This window comes from Streptopelia decaocto, assembly GCF_964273445.1.
Source record: "Streptopelia decaocto genome assembly, chromosome: 13".
Classification (NCBI taxonomy): Eukaryota; Metazoa; Chordata; class Aves; order Columbiformes; family Columbidae; genus Streptopelia; species Streptopelia decaocto.
This window is the reverse complement of record NC_138668.1, coordinates 1,631,166-1,650,578: the sequence shown is the minus strand read 5'-3', so window position 1 is coordinate 1,650,578 and position 19,413 is coordinate 1,631,166. Positions and strand designations below refer to the sequence as shown.

The following is a 19,413-nucleotide window of genomic DNA, read 5'->3' as shown; positions in this document are numbered from 1 at the left end:
GTTCACCTGCCGCGTGGGGGACCGGGTGACTGTATTGGGAGAGCTGCTGCGCAAATACAGCCACGCTCGCTAATGATGAAAAAGAGTTTCTCCATTTAAAGTACATTGAGTGGGCTTGTGCCAGTTTTAGTTTGCTTTGTAACGTTTTGAAGCAGTTTTTCCTCTCACAGTTCAAGTATTATTTTAGCCATGGTCAGTGATGACTTTTGATGTTTGATTCTGAACTTATTTAAAGCATTCTCATTGCTGCTGGTCTTAATCTTTATTAATTTCAAACTTGGCACTGGTGTTGGTGTTTTACCATCGATGGATTAAGCTTTTAGGTATTAGGAGCAACTGATGCACTAGAAATCTAAACATACACAGATTCTTTTTCCCCATGTAAAGACTGACTCCTTGGGTTTAGCCCAACGTTGGTGTCATTTCTCCTTCCTCCAGCCTCTGGGCTGGAGAGCGAGTTCCCTTCCCGATGGGCAGGTGCAGCACATGGAAAAGCTCATCAGTTATCTCGAATTTCATAAACCGCTGCAGAACTGCTCAAGTGATGAATCTCAATTAGCCAGAAACAAAAATAGTATGTGAACTTAAGAGGAGTTATTGTAATTAGACTGAATTAGGCTGAATTCCCCTCAACAACTGCGATTTAAAGGTGTCTGGAAAGAGCAGCTTTTCCTCAAAGATGAAGGGAGCAGTGATGGACGCTGCTTTTGCCTTAATAATTGTAGGGCTATTTTTTTAAAGGTTCTTGGGCAAGCGTTAGCTATGGATGTAATTAACACAGGCTTTTAGTCATTTTGTCACATTCATTAGTTCCATAGGAAGCCTCACGAATGTGGAGAGTCGGCTACAGGAGAGATTTGCATTTGGCGTTGTTGTGCTGCTGTGTTTGGTGTGAACTTGGGCAGGCACTCGCTACTCTCTGATTTCAAAGACTTGCCCTTTTCCTCATGCTCTAGAGATCAGTGAATTTGTTTTAGCACTTCTCCAACTTTCTCTATTGCTTGACTTTTATTTCCTACCAGGGCCTGACCCACCTCAAAGTGGGATTTCTCTCCTTGACCTAAACCAGCATGTCTGTAAAACGGAGTGTTTTCCAGCTGCTGCTAATACTTGGGCAGATCTTACTCATTTTAAAGGGAGCCTTTGTCTCTGTCTGTGGCAGAGAAAAGTAATCTCCTCTTCTTCAGAGCGAGTTACCTTATCATTGCCCGACACTCCCTGTGTAACTCAGTCCCCGTGGCAGCCGCTGGAGCCACGTCGGTGTGTTTGCAGTTCCGCAGCCGCCCCGGCGTTACCCAGAACTGCCACAGAGCTCCATGGTGCAATGCCCACACCTTGCCTATTTTTAGGGTGCCGGTATGCCGGCAGCTTGTTCTTGTGAGGGTGGGTGGAGAGCACACATTCAGACACATTCACTCTGCAGATTTGCTGCTGCTTAGGGCTATTCAAGGATATCACCTCCTGTAGAAGGCAGAGCTTGCTCTTAGGGTATATGAAGCAGAAAAATTGTTCTGCTATGTTTTGCCTCTTATTGAGCACGGTTTGCTAAATCGTTGGATTGCCCCACACTTTGTAAATAAGTCGTCCCGTCCTGGTGTTTACGTCCTTCCCGTGCTGTATCGTTTCCTCCCTCTCGCCGCACCCCTGGTGGAGCAGAGCACCCGTACCCGCCGGCTGGCGCTGGTCCCTCCCGGCGCCGATGAGCCCCATTGCTCTTCTTTGAACTCCTGTGTCTGTGATCGATCTGGAAACGTGAGACCTGGAACCAAATGTTCTTTTTTACTGGAGCCGCCTTCCAGCTCCACGCAGAAGGGACCAAGAGCCTGTGATTCCGTCCTGCTCCCTGTCACTCTGGCTTTCGTGTACAGGCAACAACCCCGGATACATCTCTCAGCCATAGCACATTGAGATTTCACATATCATGTGCTGCATACTAAAAAAATCTGCTATTTTTTCCTCCTCTCAATCTCTTATTCAGTTTTGTGTTAATGACGGTGTTGGCATGAACATGCCATCCATAGCCATAATAAATTTTCCACTGACTGTAATAGGGACAGCGCTTCTCATCCTACTTCAGCCTGGCTGCAGCAAGCCAGATACCCTGACATTTCAGAGCTGGATTTATTATATACATTTCCAGATGTTGGTGTTCTCATTATCATCTGATTATCCAAACGATGCATTTAGGATTCTGCGAAGGTCACGTTGCACTCTCGGTAACAGCACCGCGCAGCTTTTGGCTGTTCAATCAAGCCGTCTGACGGCAGCACGACCTGATGATTTTCAGCGCCTGTGATACACTCGCTGACTTCTGGATCCACTTCTCTGTGTGTCGGTGGCAGGCGATACGCAGAGCTGTGCTGGAGCCCTGCCAGTGTTTTTCTAACCCCCACATGACATGCACAGGATGTCATATTGTGCAAGAACTCCTTTGAAACCCTTATTAACTTCTTGGTGGGTTAGCTGCTTTTTATGGTTCTAATACAACAACTTTGCTGCTCTGCAAGAACCGCATAAACATCTTTTAATTTAGCGAGTTTATGGAGGTTACTGTGTTCCTTACATGTGTTTTGTCTCTTTTCCACCTATAAGTATTACCGCTATCCCGACGGGGTGATCCAGGCGTCGCCTGAAGAAGGCTCACCAAAAACACCCAGAAAAGCAGCACTTTTGGTCTGCAGCTCTTCCATGCGAGTCCGGCTTTGCAATGCAGGTGATTAAAGAGATGCTGAGCAGAGGAAGGTGCCTGCGTGGCAGAGCGCCGTGCAGAATTACCCGCTCAGGTCTGGAGTGAATAACCCGCATCATTGGGTGGTGAGCCCAAATTAACGAGTCCTCGCCCTCTGCAAATGAGCTCAGGTGCTGCACGGAGCGGGTTTATAAACCAGAGCAGGCACCGAGGCTGCTTTGGCTGTCACTGGGGATAAAATTGTCGGTTAAAGCTAGTGCTGGCAAATAATAGCATTATTTGCTACATACTTCTAAAAACAGCCACCCAAAGTAAGTAATCCCCTCTGGTTTCTTGAAGCACGACAGGTGGTCGCTTTGGAGATTCTGAAGTATCAGGTTCTCTGACTTCTCAGCTTAGTTATACGTGAAAGTTCTCAGATGGTGCTGCTATTTCTGTGGGTGTTTTCAGCTCATTCAGAAGCAGAAACATCAATGATTGCGTGATTTTCCAGCCAAATTAGTAAACGCTTATGAGGCAACTCATTCAGCTGAGCTTTGGAAAGGCAGCTGGACTAACAAACTAACTGAAGCACAGCTCTTCTGGTTTAGCTATTAATATGATTCTGGCTAAACTCCTTTCTATAGGGAATGGTTTTGCAGTAGCTTCCTTCCCCTTTGCTCAGCGCTGCTCTGTGGCTTAAGAGGAGAAAACAAGGCAAGCTCATGGCCATGCGAAGGTTTTCTCAGTCAGTAGCTGTCCTGTCCTCCTCAATCTGCTCATGATCCTATTTGGTTTATAGCAAAGAGATTTCTTCTTTTAATTTCCATAAATGGTCACTAAATTTAACAAAAAGGGAGAAATAGATTAGGAAACTCTAATCCTGCTTTATGGCTCCAAATCAAATAATTCGTCTTTCTAAGTCTTCGCATTAATTTTATGGGAGGTCACAAGTCCACATCTCCAAGGGTATTTGGGTAGAAGCTGCAGTGATTTACTTTGAAAGCTTCTGTCTCTTTGTGCTTCTACCATTTTTTTCAGCGTGAAACAAAGCTGTCAAAATATTTACTTGGGCATTTGGTTCAAATGTTCTTATAGGGAAATACTGTATTTAATAGCATTATTAACATGGATTCACAAATCCTTTCATCTGACATCTATCAGTTACAGGATCAGCTGAAAAACATGTTATCAACTAACCAGACCTATCTTTAAAGGGATTTTGAGTTTTGTTTAAAAGAAAACTTCTCTATCTTCTCCCTGTCATAGTAATGGTAATTTGCTTTTCCATAATACCTTTCCTGATAGCATATCCAACTGTATTTTGACAAAATAAATGACAAATATTTTGACGCTAATTTACTCACTCTTGTTATGGCAGCTCTTGAGAAATTGCTGTATTACCCCCATTTTTCAGCTGGATAAGTTAAACAGTGATGAAGTTTGTGACTCGCCCGAGTCCTTGGACTATCCAAAGGTCTCTTTTCAGGCAAGTGACAGGAGGGAAGCAGACCCGACTTTCTTCTCATCTGAACACGGGCTGTTTTCTTTGGCCGTAGATCAACGGCTGCTCCAAATGGTCCTGGAGGATTTTTCTCAGGAGTTTGCACGGATTTTTTTCCATACTGGTAACTCCAGACATTCCAAAGGCCACGAGCACCTATACCGACCTCTGGGTGGGCACGTAGTGTATGGATTAATATTCCCAACCCTTCTAGTGGCTTTGGGAGACGTTTCTGTGTTCCGCGGCTGGAGTTGTGCTGCTCTGCAGCGCTGGTGCGAATGACCGGAGCAGCTTTATTCCACTTCATTGCTGCTGATACAACCGGGACCGAGGGCTCCCGAGCGGGCCAGCCGAGGGTTGTGGGCAGCACTTCTGTTCTTCCATGTTCTCCTGAGGATGATCTTTCAACAGCTGAGATTGGTGGCTCTTGAGATGACTCATTCTCATGTGCCTAACGAGGCTCCCTATGCATTGTTAGTTAATTGATTTTTCCAAAGTTTAGTTTGCTTTTATTTATTTTTATATATATTTAGTAGGATTTTTAAGATTCCTCATAAATTTTCACAGATACCTTATTGCAGCTATAAATTGTATTAACAGTAATTAACCGTCATGCTATAAAGCGCTTCTTCAGATGGGGAAAACTAGATTCCGTGTGCTAAGTCCGCAAATACTGGGGTAAAAATACTTAAGGTTTCTTTGCCTGATTATCTTTCCTGTAAAATAACGTCTTTATTTCCAAACCTAGTTAAGAAAATTTAATGCATCCTTTCTTAATGACTCTCATTTCCAGTAAAATAAAATTTAGTATAAATGAACTTTCTTAACTGTTTATTAAATGTAACCATTAAGTATTTCTCATGCAGATCCAGCTTTCATCTGTCCATAGTATTATACAGAAGAAGTTGCATCTAATTAAATAATTAAGCAGTTTTAATACATTATTTCATCTGAAATGAGTTTTAGAAAGCTCGTAAGGTATATTATGGAGATGGAGGAGAGGCCTGCGGTGCCAGGCGTGCACCGGGTCTGAGCAGAGCCCTTCGTGCTCATTCGATTCGAGTGTTCGACACTTTGCACAATCACGTTGACCTTCTCCATTTGTCTCGGGCAAGACTCTTCATGTTAAATAGAACCAGAGTCATTAAAACGACCCATTTCGCATGGAAGTGTTACAACAAACTACCTCTTCAGATTTTTAAACCCAAAGCAGATTGCAGGGGTTATTTCCTCTCTTTGAATGAAATAGTGTTTGCGTTGGGGTTTGTTCCGGAATACGAAGCTCTATGGAGTTTCCCCTCGCCGAGCACCCGGCATCCCATCCTCAGCCCATCTCCTGGGCTGCAGAAAAGGCCTTTTCCGCTCACCTATCTCCTTCCATTCAGACTGCGTTCTTGACATGGCAGAAATGCGAAAGGAAGGCTTTATGTTTTCCCCGTGTCATAAAATGTAGATCTAGGAGAATTAACGCTGCTGCTCACTTCCTCCGACACGTTTAAACCATTCATCCGGTGCCCAAGTACTCAAAATAGCAGAGAGTAGTTTCGTAGCTCTAGGGGATCATTTAGTCTAGTCAGCCAGAGCCAAGATTAAAATGTGAAGTGCAGTTGGCAGTGATTATTAATCAATTAGCTCCAGGGGGCTGTCGAGGCTTCCCAACCAGAGTTAGAATAACAAGCCGTATTTTTAAAATAATAAAACCGGATCCTTAATAAAACTCATCTCCTGCTTCACACATTTATTAATATGCTGATGTCCAAAAAGGTATTAGTAATTACTTTTATGTGAATAAAACTGAATTGGAATGAGAGCCATCTGCAGGAAGCAGTAATTGGCAGATCAGGTTCTTGGAGCAGAGGTTTTCGCGGTGGAAGACACATCACAGGATGTTGGAAGAGGAGGATCTGATGCTGTCCCGAATGCCGCAGCGTGCCGGCAGACTGTATTATGCGGTGAGAGATGTCTGAAGGTGTGGGCTGGATGCGGGGGACGCGCGGGGGCTGTCAGCCGCTCTGCGCCGGGGGGGCCGTCTGGGTCTTCCCATTGGCTTCTCCTTCCTCAAACACTTGCACGGAGAATTTTTTGCATGGAGTTGGTTTCTCTTCCAGCGTTTTCTATGGAAAACCAGGACGCTTCCACACATTGCTGCTGTTTTCTTATTAAAACTTTGGACTTTTTAATCATGACTAGATTTGAGATAGGCCTTAAAGTTATACACTTTATCACACTGGTCAATATTTGACTTCTCGTAGCAGCTTTTTGTAGCTTGTCTAATTCTTTCATTAACACTGTAATATTCTAAGTGTAGCTAGTACAGGTATGACCCAGCACTGCTGAAACTATAGAATATTTTTGGTATTGACACCGGGAACAAGATTAGGGTATATTAGTGCTCCACCAGCCGTATACCCATGAGCAGGTGTTACTGGGGCAGTTTTGTGGCACTGAACAATAGAACTGAATCTTTTCGATCTGTCTTGAAGGGACTCGGTTGCTCATTGTGGTGAGTGGTAAAACCCGGTGATTATTCGCTCTCGCTGAGAACCACCCCAGAACCTCATGATCTGGTCAATGGGCTGGAGTTGGACCAAGGGTTGGACTTGACGATCTCTGAGGTCTTTTCCAACCCTGTCAATTCTGTGATTCTGTGATTCTGTGTGATTCTTCCAGCAACATGTGATTATAGTCACTAACAGTGATTTCAGTCTACATGCTCTTCACATCCCTCCTTTGAAGAGCAACGATTAGTTTAAGACTAAGAAATCAACTTTTTCATTTGGTCTTAATTGTTTAATCTCTTCTGTTTTTCTCCTCTTTGAGAAGCAAAGATGGAGAATCATCAAAAATTTTAAAAGCTGATTTAAAATAACAAAGCAATGAAAATAAGCTACTGGTTGCAACTAAGGCTGAACCTTGGCAGGGGTGGTCGGAGCCGCAGATGGACGTTCTGTGGTGTAGGCGTAAGACAGAAGAGAAGGGACTGTGTGTGTTTTTTCTGGGTCTGGTAGCATATCCCTCCTCTGATCATCAGAAAGCGTTTATATAAATGGATTGTTGCCAACCTTTGGAAACAATCCTGCTGGCAGCTGGTTTCTTCCATGATTTTCCTACAGACTATGGGGCCCTCTCTGTCTCCTCCTACCCCCCAGGATGTTCTTCATGGGAGGGAGGCACAAGAGTTGTTTCCATTTTCCATTATTTCTGCTCTGGGCATCAGTGGGACCAGAATTAAGCGCAAGAAGAGATGGACATCTGGAGAGGAGCTGGGACAGCACAGAGGCGGGGCAGCGCTCGGTTGTATATTCCTTGCAGGAACAGAACAGATTGGCTGCGAAGGCCTCAAATTCTGGTTTTTATTCTTCCTCGGAGATAATTCAAGCCCTGCTTTGCCTTCTTTTTATGAATGAATGTAAAATAATAAATGCGTTTAGCTTAGTAATATTAGCCATTGTCTTTCAAGCCTACTGCTGACCTTTTTGTTATTACTGAAAACAACAGAACGTGGTCAACATATTATTACTGCTATATATGTTTTCAGATGAAAATGCAATTTTGCTGCAGGCAGGCTAATGCAGATACCTGCAGTCACTGTTAGTGACTATAATCCCATGTTGCTGGAAGAACATGAGGTTCTGGGGTGGTTCTCAGTGAGAGCGAATAATCACCGGGTTTTACCACTCACCACAATGAGCAACCGAGTCCCTTCAAGACAGATCGAAAAGATTCAGTTCTATTGTTCAGTGCCACAAAACTGCCCCAGTAACACCAGCTCATGGGTATATGGCTGGTGGAGCACTAATGCTAAATAACTAAGTAACTGTAGTAGAAAAATAATTAAAAACATAAAAATGGGTGAGGTTTTTATTCCCAGTTTAATGCTGGTGGCGTTCACAGGTGGGTTGGTGTCTATGGAAAGTTGACAAGTTGAATCACAGTAAGATACCCTGTGTGTATTGTGCCGTATAGAAGAGATATGAGCTCTGCCGATGACCCGCCGCGTGATTTTGAGGCATTGTTACCATTTTCTGGGTCAACTTTCCTTTCCACTTATCATCTCTCATCTGTTTATACTTGAAGCTCTTGAAGGGAACGTGTCCCGTTGTGTTTGCGCGGGGCCTGGAGTGGGGAGGAAGAGGGTTCCTGGTTGGCTGGGGCTTCAGGATGCGAACAGAATATAAAACGGTACAAATAATGGCAAGTGATGAAAGTGCGGCTAATAAAAGATACGCTGCGATAAACACCTTATGTAGATTTAATCCAAGTTTTGCTCTAAGGCACAAAGGCCCTTTTCCTTTTGCTTTATAAATACTTTCTAAGAAAATTCCGTGACCTGTGTTGTTTGCTGTACAGATAAAATCAGATACAACCTGTCCTTATATTGGACATCAGGACAAAACCAGACACTAAAACCCAGTCTATTCCTGCATGTGTGGTTCCTAAATCTAAAAAAGAAAAGCTCCCCCCTGGCCTTTTCACAAGTCCTGAGTCATTATGCTGTGTCTAAACCAGATGGAAGAATATATTAAAAGTTGTTTTTAAACCACAGATTGAGAAATGGTGCCAGGACTTTCTACCAAAAATGTGGCAGCGATTCTAAAAGCTGTTGACAATTTTAGGAACTTTTCTGCTGGCAAAAGAGCTCCCTTAGGGTTTCTTCTCTTCCAGGAAAATAAGGAAAACCTTTATCTGAGTCATCATTTCATGAGCTTCCAAACCAGATTTGAGAATATCGGTGTAAATATAACAACTTTCTCCAGAAATTGGAGTTGGGAGATAAACATAATCATCCATAATGTGAGGAAAGAACGGTTAAAAATAAAGGCTATAACTCTCTTTCACATCATCTGTATCTTGAGTCCTGCCCCGGATTAGTGTCTATATTAACTACAGCCGTTCCAGTCAAGTCTTTGAAAATCTGGGTAGAATTTCAGTTTGGGGTATTTCTTATAAATGAGGAAAACCAGCGTCCCACGCACCTGAGATGGGGTTTCCTGTTATCTCCTGTGGAACCCCAGGGCCCACGCGAAGCGGCCTGGTGGGCCCGCGGGGGTTGGCGAGGACAGACCCCCAAACACTGAACGTAAAGAAGTCCAGTTGTTTTAAACACCCCTGAGACAAACAGAAGAAACTCTGAATACCCCCGATAAAAATAAAAACTTTAACGTTTCCCGTTAAATAATTGTATGTGTTATGACTGGACAAAATAATTATTATTCCTACTTCACTACGTGCACTGTAGGGCATATATAAAACTTCCATCCACCTCCATATATTTTTTATATACCCGTATAAAACCTCCATCCACAGAATGGCTTTTCTCCCATAAGAATGAGCTTGTGCCAAATTTGTGCTCCCTCCGCGCTGCTTCCAGGGAGCCCCTTGGGTTCCATCCTGACCCACTGGCCAAATGTAGCGTTACGGTCACCGCTGACCTGACCTGGGAACGCTGCTCGGAGTTCCCAAATTCGGATCTTTTGAGGGCAGCGAGCTTGCCTTAAACGTGAGTGTATGTAAAGCTGCTGCTATTTTATGTATTGCATTGTGAAATATTACAGCAAATCACTTGAGTGTTTCCGCATGGCTTTAAATACCTTTAAGGGCATTTTTTAGAGTGTGGTTGTTCTTTATTGAGGAAGCACCTGTTATCCATATTTTACAGGCAGGGCAGTGAGTGCAGAAATGACACCAGTGCGGGAACAAAGCGCTTCGCTTGGATCCTAAAGCCTTAATCGTGTGCTGTAAGTTCTGCTCAGCACTCCTGGAGCTCGTGGAAGAACACGGATGATCCTTAGAGAGGGTTTTCAGGGTGCTGAGTGACCGAGGGTTATCAAAACAGACAAGCAGCCAGATAAATGGGATGAGAAGAATGTGACACTCTCTGTCACAGAATCACAGAATGTTATGGATTGGAAGGGACCTCGAAAGATCACCAGTGCCCCACTTTTAGTGTTTCAAAGAGATCCTTTCAATGTAACCTTGAATGTGGTGTAATCAACCAGATCTGGTTTCTGTCCCTCTTTGGAGATTCGGTGAACGGGGAAACCACAGGGGAGCAAGAGGAGGCTCCACGCTGACCTGGAGGAACCTTTCGGGTGAATCCCCTGATGCCAAACCTGGGCTGTATGCTGGAGAAATTGAAATTTGGTGGCGCTCAGCTTTACCTTGGGTAGATACCCCGTCTTCAGGGTGGGCTGGATGGTCAGTGGCCCAGAACCGGCTGCGGATGCCCTTGTGTTTGAGGTCCAGCAGTGCTCTTCTCTCCAAGGTGACCAGCAGTCACGTCTTCATTGCTTTCTGGTTTCCTAAGGCTTGTCTGCTACCCAATAACCTTTTCAATTGACCGAGCGGAATGGTCGGCTCTCAGCGCAGTGCTCTTCTACACCTGGGAGATTGGTGGGTAGTTGTGCCAGCTCTGTGGTGTTTGCTCCTGGCCAGCAGTGCAAGCAGAGGCATTGTGGTGTATTCCTGAATCTAATTTGTAACAAGAATCTTTTGGTGTGTTTCTGGAACCAATTTGACTACTTTCCCTTCCCTTTTTCATTCTGCCGGGACTTCCCAGAGCGTGCTCTGCCCTGCTGGCTCCCACTTGTCTTCTGTTTGCTGACTTCTGCTGCCCATACGCAGAAAATGTCCCATTTGCTGTCACAGTGTTGAGAAGGACCTGGTGAAGCATTGTGAAGGCAAATTACATCTGTGGTGAGCAGCCGGGAAGGTCCAACTCAGCCGTGGTTTGGGAATAGGTTTGTGTGAGATTAACGTAGAGACTAAAAGTCCTTTACACAATAGACCAGTGAGAATCTTGGGCAGCTTTTCTACGTGAGACTCTCATGGTAAGAACCGAAAGCCCAAATGTAAAATTCCCAAAGCTGTGTGATTCATTTGGTTCATTTCCTCTGTGTCTTCAATTTCAAAGCCGTTTAAGGAAGATCATTTGCACAAACATAAAAGCTCTTTAACTAAAGTCAACCAATGTGTTTTTTCAATGAGTTGAAGCTCGCATGAAAGATTCAAACATTAACTGTGTAAAGAAGGCAATTAGTATTTGTACAATATATTGAAAATTAGCCCTAGGCATACTGGAAAAATACAGGTTTTATACATGCAAGTTTTTAATCCAATTCCATAGCTTATATTTGATCTGGACACAGATGCTCCTAAAGGCTACAAATTAATTCAGACTGTGAAAGAGGTTGTGATTGTCAAGGAAAAGGTTTTCTTAAGCAATAGTGTAGTTGGTCTTGCTCTGTATATTCAGTCACTCAAAGGAAACGGCTTTTTTACTGCTCTGATATGTCAAGGGATCTTATCCGCATAGAAACAGCAAAATGCGACCTCTCTTGTGTCACCAAGCTTTACCTTTTATTGTTTCAAAGTTGAGCATTTCTGAAGATGTACCGTGTCATTCCAATGAGATGAGATGTCCCTCTCACTTTGTCACAGCGATACTTCCCATAGGTTTTTAAGCTGTTGTAGGAATAGGAAAAAAGCCATCGTAAGAATCAGTGGAAGAGATTTATTTTAATAAGTGCTGGGTGCGGCCAGTTACGGCGGCAAGAGCCACATTTCCCGTCTGAAACGTTTGTGCATCCATTATCAGGAGTGTTGTGCCCGGAGTTTGATGGGAATTAAGGTCAAGAGAAGGAGCTTTTTCCTGCAAGGGGAGAAACAGGAATTGATGCAGCAGCGGATGGAGCAGCAATTAAAAACTTGGGAGCGCTTTCTAAAGATAGGACTACACCCACAGTCTATTAAAGAAAATATGAGGTTTTTTACCATACTCATTAAGCATTTGATTCTAACGGCACAGAGTGCAAACCAAGAGAAGCGGTTTGTGAGGCTCCGGTGCAATAATGGCCACAAACGTACTTTCTGCAGTCGGTTATGTTGAAGCGTTTGTTGTTTATGTGGATTATTGTGGTGTATACAGAGTGAAACCTTTCAGGAAGACAAACTGAAACTTCTGTTTGTTCCTACGAGAGGATTCACTGGAGTGGAAGCCAATGTGGGCTCTTAGGTGCGGGAGCACGATGCCTCGCCATAATGGGTACGAGAGAGCATATGGTTTTGGTAACAAGCTAATAAGAGCAATTAACCTTGTGGTGCACTCATTTGCTGGCCTCGGTTGTTTATAAACGAGGCAATAAAGATATTTTCACATCCTATAGCTTTATAGGAGATTAGTGAGATCAGGCAGTATTTTTCAAGTTAATGCTTAACAGTGCTCAGGTGACAATGTGAGTGAGAAAAACATAAAATTAATGGAGAATCAAACTTTCCGAGTACTGTGCATTGTGAATAACCAATAAATGTAATAGCAAATATAGAAACACACAGTATGGTTTAAAGAAATAAAACTATGTTAAAGGATTTCGTTAGAAGAGGGACTGTCGTCGCAGGATGTGCTCACAGGTCAGTCATTCAGTCTGTTCTTGTCACCTTGCAAAGATGATAAAAACTGTTTCCAGGCTTATTTAACGTAGAAAATAATTTAAACTCACCTTCTCTGTGCTGTGCAAATATGCAGCGTTTCCTATAACATTTTCCATATCATTGCTCAGAAGGATGAACTTATAGATGAACAGCCTCTCATAGAGCGCTGGCCGAAGCTGAGGAGTGGGGCTTCATTGGGAACTGCAAGAAATCCGTGCTTTCTGATGAAAACTCACAACATTCTTGGCAATAATGCCTTCCTATAATCTGCACTTTTTACACGTAGCCAACCCTTGTGTTCTTTTTTGCCACTCGTACAAAATCCCTGCTAATATCTGTTTCACAGTGTCACGAAACTCCGCACCATGCGTGCACGTCGCTTGGAGTCCTTGTGGGGAATGTTTTATGCGTAATGAATATTTTGATCACACAGTATTTAATTTAAGCTTTTTTTGTTTGCTCCAGCTGGTCTGAGAAGCCCAAAGAGTGGAAGTTTCAGAAGACAAGACAAACCTGGCTTCTCCTGCACATGTACGAGAAAGAGAAGGTTTGTATTAACGCTGCTTTTGCTCAGAACAACCACGATATGAAGTTTTATACATTAGTTGTAGCTATTCTTTATTAACCAAAACTTGCTAGTCCAAGCCATGCACTTTTCTAATAATTTTTAATAATGTATAAATGAATTACTTTGGTTTTAACCCAAATACTGAATCATTTTAATTGCTTGCGATTAATCTTTTTTTGGTGATTATTCTCCCGTGTATGCTGGATTTTTGTACTTGATATACGTGGCGCATAAATAGAGCAAATTCATGTTTTATATAAATCTGGAGCTTACTGAGAATTTGAGTCATATCCTTAATTTGAATTTCTGAATGTGAGCCACGATTCCCATATAGCCTCCGATATCCCTGGCTCCATGTAGGACGTACATCCATATTGCCAAGATGTTAAAATAGCTTTCTCATTAAAATATAAGTGAAACCTGATGTTGATTGTAAAAAACATAAAGTATAACCAGAAGCTAGGCTTGCGTATTACTGCAATCCATTCATTTCTTAACTTAAAAACCAATATCGATTGAATTTCCAGTGAGCATCTGACCGTCATGCTCTTGAATGGAGGTTCAGGTCGTTCGTTTTGTTGTGCAATAGGACAAACATGTAGCCATGTGCACAGTGCTTCACTTATCGATCCATTTGGTTGACGTTCAGGTGGGTTTTGCCGGTTTTGCGTGTGCACTTGGACATTTGGTGCGTCCCGACCCTCCTGACCACATCACTCAGCTCTGACGCCAATCGCTGACATAGGGTGTTACCTTCATCATTCAAAATACCTTTAGAGAACCAGATCATTAAAAGCAGAGTTTCACGAAGGTACAAACGTTCACACAGTGTAATGTCTTTAAAAAAATCGCTTGCAGAATGCACATTTGTCGGTATCCAGCTTGTTTGCGCTGTCTTCTATTTTCAAGTTTCTCCTTTAAAAATCTTTTATCACCATTTTGAAATCAACATAAGCTCTTTAAAGCCACCTAGACATTGTTGTACAGGCAGAATGATGGCTTAGTTTTTTACTTGTTTACTTTGGAGTTTGTGTTGAAATACACTGGGAAATAATTAACCTTGAGTAGCGTTTGTTTTACGTAGCGAAACACAGCGTAACTCCTTATTTCTGCAAGAAATAACGCCGAAAGGAAACTTCCTTTCTGTTTCCTTTAAATCTGATGAAAGTGCTATGATTTATTTAAATTCACATATTTTGTACTTTAATAGTCAGAGATGCTTTGGATATAATGATTAACATCTGCATCCAGATTCAGTAAAGTTAGCAGAACTGCTCAAGTGCTTATAATTAAGTATCTTTCTTCATCAGGACTTTAGGGAGGGCAGACCAGCTTCTTTGAATATTGTTTTATACCCAAATTCAACTTCCTGGCCATTACAGAATACGATCTGGTGGGCATCCAACATGATGAAAATGCAAAAGGAGATGTGGGTAATTTTCCTTCCTAAGCCACATCTTTGATCTGGTGTCACCTACCGCAATGGGGATGGAGTTTCCTGCACCGATTGGCCTCTTTCTGCAAGAAATAAGTCGAGGTTTTAAAATCCATTGCAACACAAGGGGGGTTTTTAAGTCCCTTTAAAATCCATCTGTTGGTTGACTGGCAGCTTCCAAGCCCATATACCTATAGCTTTTATACTTCTTTAGCATCCAGTATAAAATAAAGACTAAATCACTAGTAGATCTTTGTCATCTGGCACAGTGTTTTTAGTAAGAAACTATGAGCTGTGTTCAGCGTCTGGGCTGCAGGGCCCTGGAGGGCTTCTGGAACCTTCCTTGGAAGGTGATTGAGAAAAATGAGCTCGAGGGCAGCAAACTGACGTTCTCTGTGCAGGTATCTGCGTTTGCTTTGCCAAATTCGTGGGCAACTGCACGTCTAAGAAGTCTGAAAACCCTTGAGTTTCCATAGTAGAATCTGGAAGTGATAACTGTTCTTTTCCTGCTGCTGTTCTGTAGTGTGTCCCCATGCTGGTGATGGTTTCACTGTGGGGGTGTCTCAGCTCCAGCGCACATCGGCTGGTTGGGACGGGCAGGGTGAGCGCGTGCCAGGGGGGAAAAGAAACAAGAAAAGGCCAAAACGGTTTAACAAAAGCATAGTAATAAAATCCCATAAGCATCGCTTCCACTTTCCAAACCCGTGGTGGGAGATCTTGATACCTCGATATTTCAAGTCAGCCCAAAAATTGATCTTAGAAGGAGGATTGTGTTCCGTAATATGTAAGTTCTGAGGCTGAATGCAGACGTTAGTATTGATTTATGACTTTGTAATATCGCTGGTTGATGAAGGCAGTGTTGGAATATTCTTTCTTCCTCTTCTTCTGGTGTGATAGAAGTTTTAGTGATCAAAGTTACGCTGCCAAATGTCGATGGGAAAATAAGTTGTAAATTAAGTATCTGTTGAAGCTCTTCCTTCTCCAAAATGCTGATACTTTGCAGAACTGAAACGGCCCTTGAATAATTAGTCTCGAATCCTTTAAATACTTACGTATGTGTTTAACTTTGCTCATGTCGAGTAGGCCTTTTAAAGTTCCGTGTGTAAAGTGAAACATGGAGAAAAATATTTGCAGGATTAGGTCATTTTAACATCTCCTGATTTACAGCAAAAATATTCGCTATTGGCCGAAAGCTGTTCCGCAGATACACAACGTGAAGTTCAGATATGCTTCAACGTCCCTCTGTTCACCTGATACTGCTGAAAACACCTTGGCTTGAAATACTGAATAAACCATTCAAAAGTCTTTGCTTGGTTATTGCCAAGATGATTTACGTAACGATCATTTAAATGGTATGTAGTGCCAGATAAGCTAAAATTTACCCTATGACTAGTTAATGAGAAAGGGAGTGACTCTGGGGTAATGCAACTTAAATGACTAAGCTGCTTTTAACATTCGACATGTTAGTAGAGCCTATTGGTTTTAGCCAGCATGATCTCCAAATTATTTCCATATGTCTGAATTCATTGTATTTTTCAGATTAAATTCTATTCCTGTGTATCAGCATTCTGTCGAAGTGCTCGGTGGTGGGTGGTATCTCATCGTAGCAAACAAAGAATTTTGGGTAGGCGCGAGGGAAACTTCTTTCCTCAGCCATGCGGGTGCAGTTCTCGCTGAATTCCATGAGGTTTGCACACACGTTTCCAAAAGCAGGTTATGCTGGTGTGTTTTGGTGGGGTTTTTGATTTTGTCTTCCCCGAACCCTCAGAGCCTTGAGCTCCCCGAGCGTTTGCATTTGCCGATCAGCATTTCCACATCTGCTTGGGATTTCCTCTCAGCCGCTTTGCCCATCTGAGCACATCCCAGTCCCCTGTTCCCACCACCCGTCCATCCTCCGGCAGCTGAGGAAACGCTCCCGCTCGGAGCCGTTCATTGCCAGCCGCAAAACCCAGGCAGTTCTCCTCATTATCTCCCAGGTGATGGCTTGACATGATTGCCAATGAGTGTTGAGACAGAAGAAAATAAAGCTTGTTGTTGTTTGTTTGTTTTCCCCATCCTTGTTTTTGACTTTAAAGGTTCCGGACGAGTATTTCACCATTTTACTGGATTATCTGCAAGGGCTTCAAGGCAGCGCGCGAGACCTCACTGTGCAGAAAGCCGAAGCTTTTATGAAGGAGTTGGATGGTTCCGATGCACAAGACCCAAAGCTGTTGGAGAAGTGCGAGCGCATACGACAGGTTCTGCAGCTGCTGTCCTGAGAGGGGCTTTGTGTCCTGGTGGCGCGTGGAGAGAAAGAGATGATGTTGTACACAGAGACTATAAATTGGTTGTAAAGACATATTTTACAGTAAGAATCCTGATAGTGAGTGTTCACATTTTATACTCATAATTTTTTTCCAGTTGCAAATATTTATCATGTTTTGAGGTGATGAAATAAAAATAACCGATTTGGTCCATAAACATGCCATTAAAAGCAGCCTCACTGCATATCTTTAGAAAAATAAACCTCTCTTTCTCGTTAGTTTTTCTCCACCTCCGCCTGTAATTACTGTTAGATAAGAGCTTTGCAGTTCTTAATAAGAAGAGCAAAGGAACCAACCAAAGGCCTTGGAGGGTGTTTGGCAGGGCGGCGTTTCAGTGAGCGCGCAGCGGAGCGGGCCCAGCCAGCTGCAATCTAGCACTTTCGGCTTCAGAAACCTGTCACTCGGATTTGGGAAAGATCATTTTCAGTCTGTTGAACACGGGTTGTATAACTCAGTTGCTTATTAGCACTTCACATGGCGATCCTGAGATACCATCAGCTTTGTTAGGCTCCCTTTCATATTTTGAAGCTTGCAAATGCATTATGGCAATTGTTTAGATATTCAGATAATGCACAGATGGGAACAGATTAAATCCTTTGACTATATGTAGTGAAACAGTCTCACTGTGCCTAAACTTCCCCCGTGCTGCAGTGTTTTGTATCTAGCCTGCCAACAGTGCGTTTTCATCTTTCTCTTGTAATTGGCACACAAAAGAGTTAATTGTGTTCCTCCGCTTTGACGTGGGACATTGGTCTCCTGTGAACATGCTGAAAATGAGTCTTTCAAGTAAAAACCAAGGACATTAATTACTCAAAAGTCGGATGATTGGCTTATTTAATAACACTTGTATTCAGATAGCGTTCTTGACCTGATTCTTTAATGTTTCTGCAAACATTGTTCATACTTTATTAATAACAACTATATGAAATGTGTAGTGTTTTAGAAGAGTGGCCGTCTTTGGGAATTACGGCTTTAATTTGGATGGGTGAAAGAGGGAGCAGCTATGGATATGCAGGCCTCATTTTTCAATAAGCAGCATTTGAGTGGATTCGACAGCCTTCACAGCCGTGGATTACCACAAATCTTTACAAGTATGAAATATATTACTAGTAACAAATAACGTATGCTTTCTGACTTCTTCAAGATGATGTTTTCAGCCAAAAAAGAGACTAGAGACCAGCACGCGCTGCTCCTGTGATGGAATTTAACCTGGCGGTGAGCAGAACTCGGCAGCCATGGCCGGTCTCTCCATTGAGCTGCTGATGGTTCCTCACCATGGAGCGACGGTCGATGCAGAGGGTGCAACCAGTGTCAGAGCCTTTCTGAGGCCCAAAGGAGCGATACCGACATGTAGCGAACGTGTATGAGATCATTGGATCTTATCTTTTGTGTCTGAGAATATGCAGCTGGGAAAAACTACTGAGCAGAAGCTGATACTTTTTTCTTTCCATCAGGAAAAATACTCATTTCTCAGGGGTGAAGTTTTCAATGTTTTGTCTGGGGTTTTTGTGTGACTTTACGATTGTGCTTTGGGTGTCAGAGAAGAAACTGTGTTCTCCCTCAAGATACTTGAAAATTGCCACTTTTGGTTTCTGTCACACAAAACCGCGGGTCCTCACTGTCACTCCATATAGCTCGTAGCTTAAAAGCACGAGCACATCGCAACCATATTTTGGAAAAGACTTGTAAAAAAGATCATCAAGGTAAGGTCCAGGCCAGAAGACGTGAATTGATTTCAACAGATTTGGCAAGATTTGCCCTTCTTGAACGTTGCTTCTGACCACGTGCAAATCTCGACAAATCTGTGCGAAGGGAGACTCCGTAGATCAAGAATGTCGTGTTTCTTTTTATATCTGTTGATATTAAAGGCACATAAGGCCTGCCAATCTGGAGTCCATGTGAACAGTAGCGTTGGGAGGCTCTCCCCAGTGCAGTGACACGTCCCACGAGTCAGGTCCTGCTCCGCGCTCCCAAAGCTGCGGCTCCAGCTCTCCTGCGGCGCCCATTGCTGGCTGAAGGACACCGGGCTCTGGCCTCCGCTTCTTGCAGCTAAAAAGTGAGGTAATTGTTGCTGCGGTTGTGTTTGGTAGAGAAAGAAAAGTATGCCGTGTTCTGCCACGTGTGCCTCGGTCTGCGGCATTGTCAGTGCTGTCTGGAAATGGGGTAAAAGGCTCGAAAAAGTTCCCCTTTGCATTGGCGCTGTGTATGTCTTGGTTTTCAAAGCTCAACAGGAAGTGTTTTAAGTGTTGTCTTATACTTGATGTCATAGTGCTTTTTTACTTCGCCCCGTTTCTTAAAGAATCTTCGGCTGGTTGGCAAGCAGGTCATCTTCAGTGGCCCATGAAATGCAAAAACACGCACGTTTTTTGAGAGACATGTATTGCTGGGCCTATTTTAAAGACAAGATTGTGGGGACCCAGGCAGCTCACCCAACACAGTGTGCAAATGCAGTGACAGCTCTGGCAGTCAAACGCTGTCTTCTCCATATGCTGGCCAGCAGGCCGG

The 19,413-nt window shown here is 43.2% G+C and overlaps 1 protein-coding gene across 2 annotated transcripts in view; it reads left to right on the top strand.

Moving 5' to 3' along the window:
• The window catches only part of CHLSN (cholesin), a 103,717-nt gene extending 86,639 nt beyond the window's left edge, over positions 1 to 17,078 (top strand). For both annotated transcript variants that reach the window (XM_082064624.1, XM_082064625.1), the window contains exons 4-5: positions 13,068 to 13,149; positions 16,681 to 17,078. In XM_082064624.1, the coding sequence (XP_081920750.1) occupies positions 13,068 to 13,149; positions 16,681 to 16,863 (265 nt within the window). In that variant the 3' untranslated portion in view covers positions 16,864 to 17,078. The remainder of the gene's footprint in view (positions 1 to 13,067; positions 13,150 to 16,680) is intronic.
• Positions 17,079 to 19,413: the final 2,335 nt, after the last annotated feature.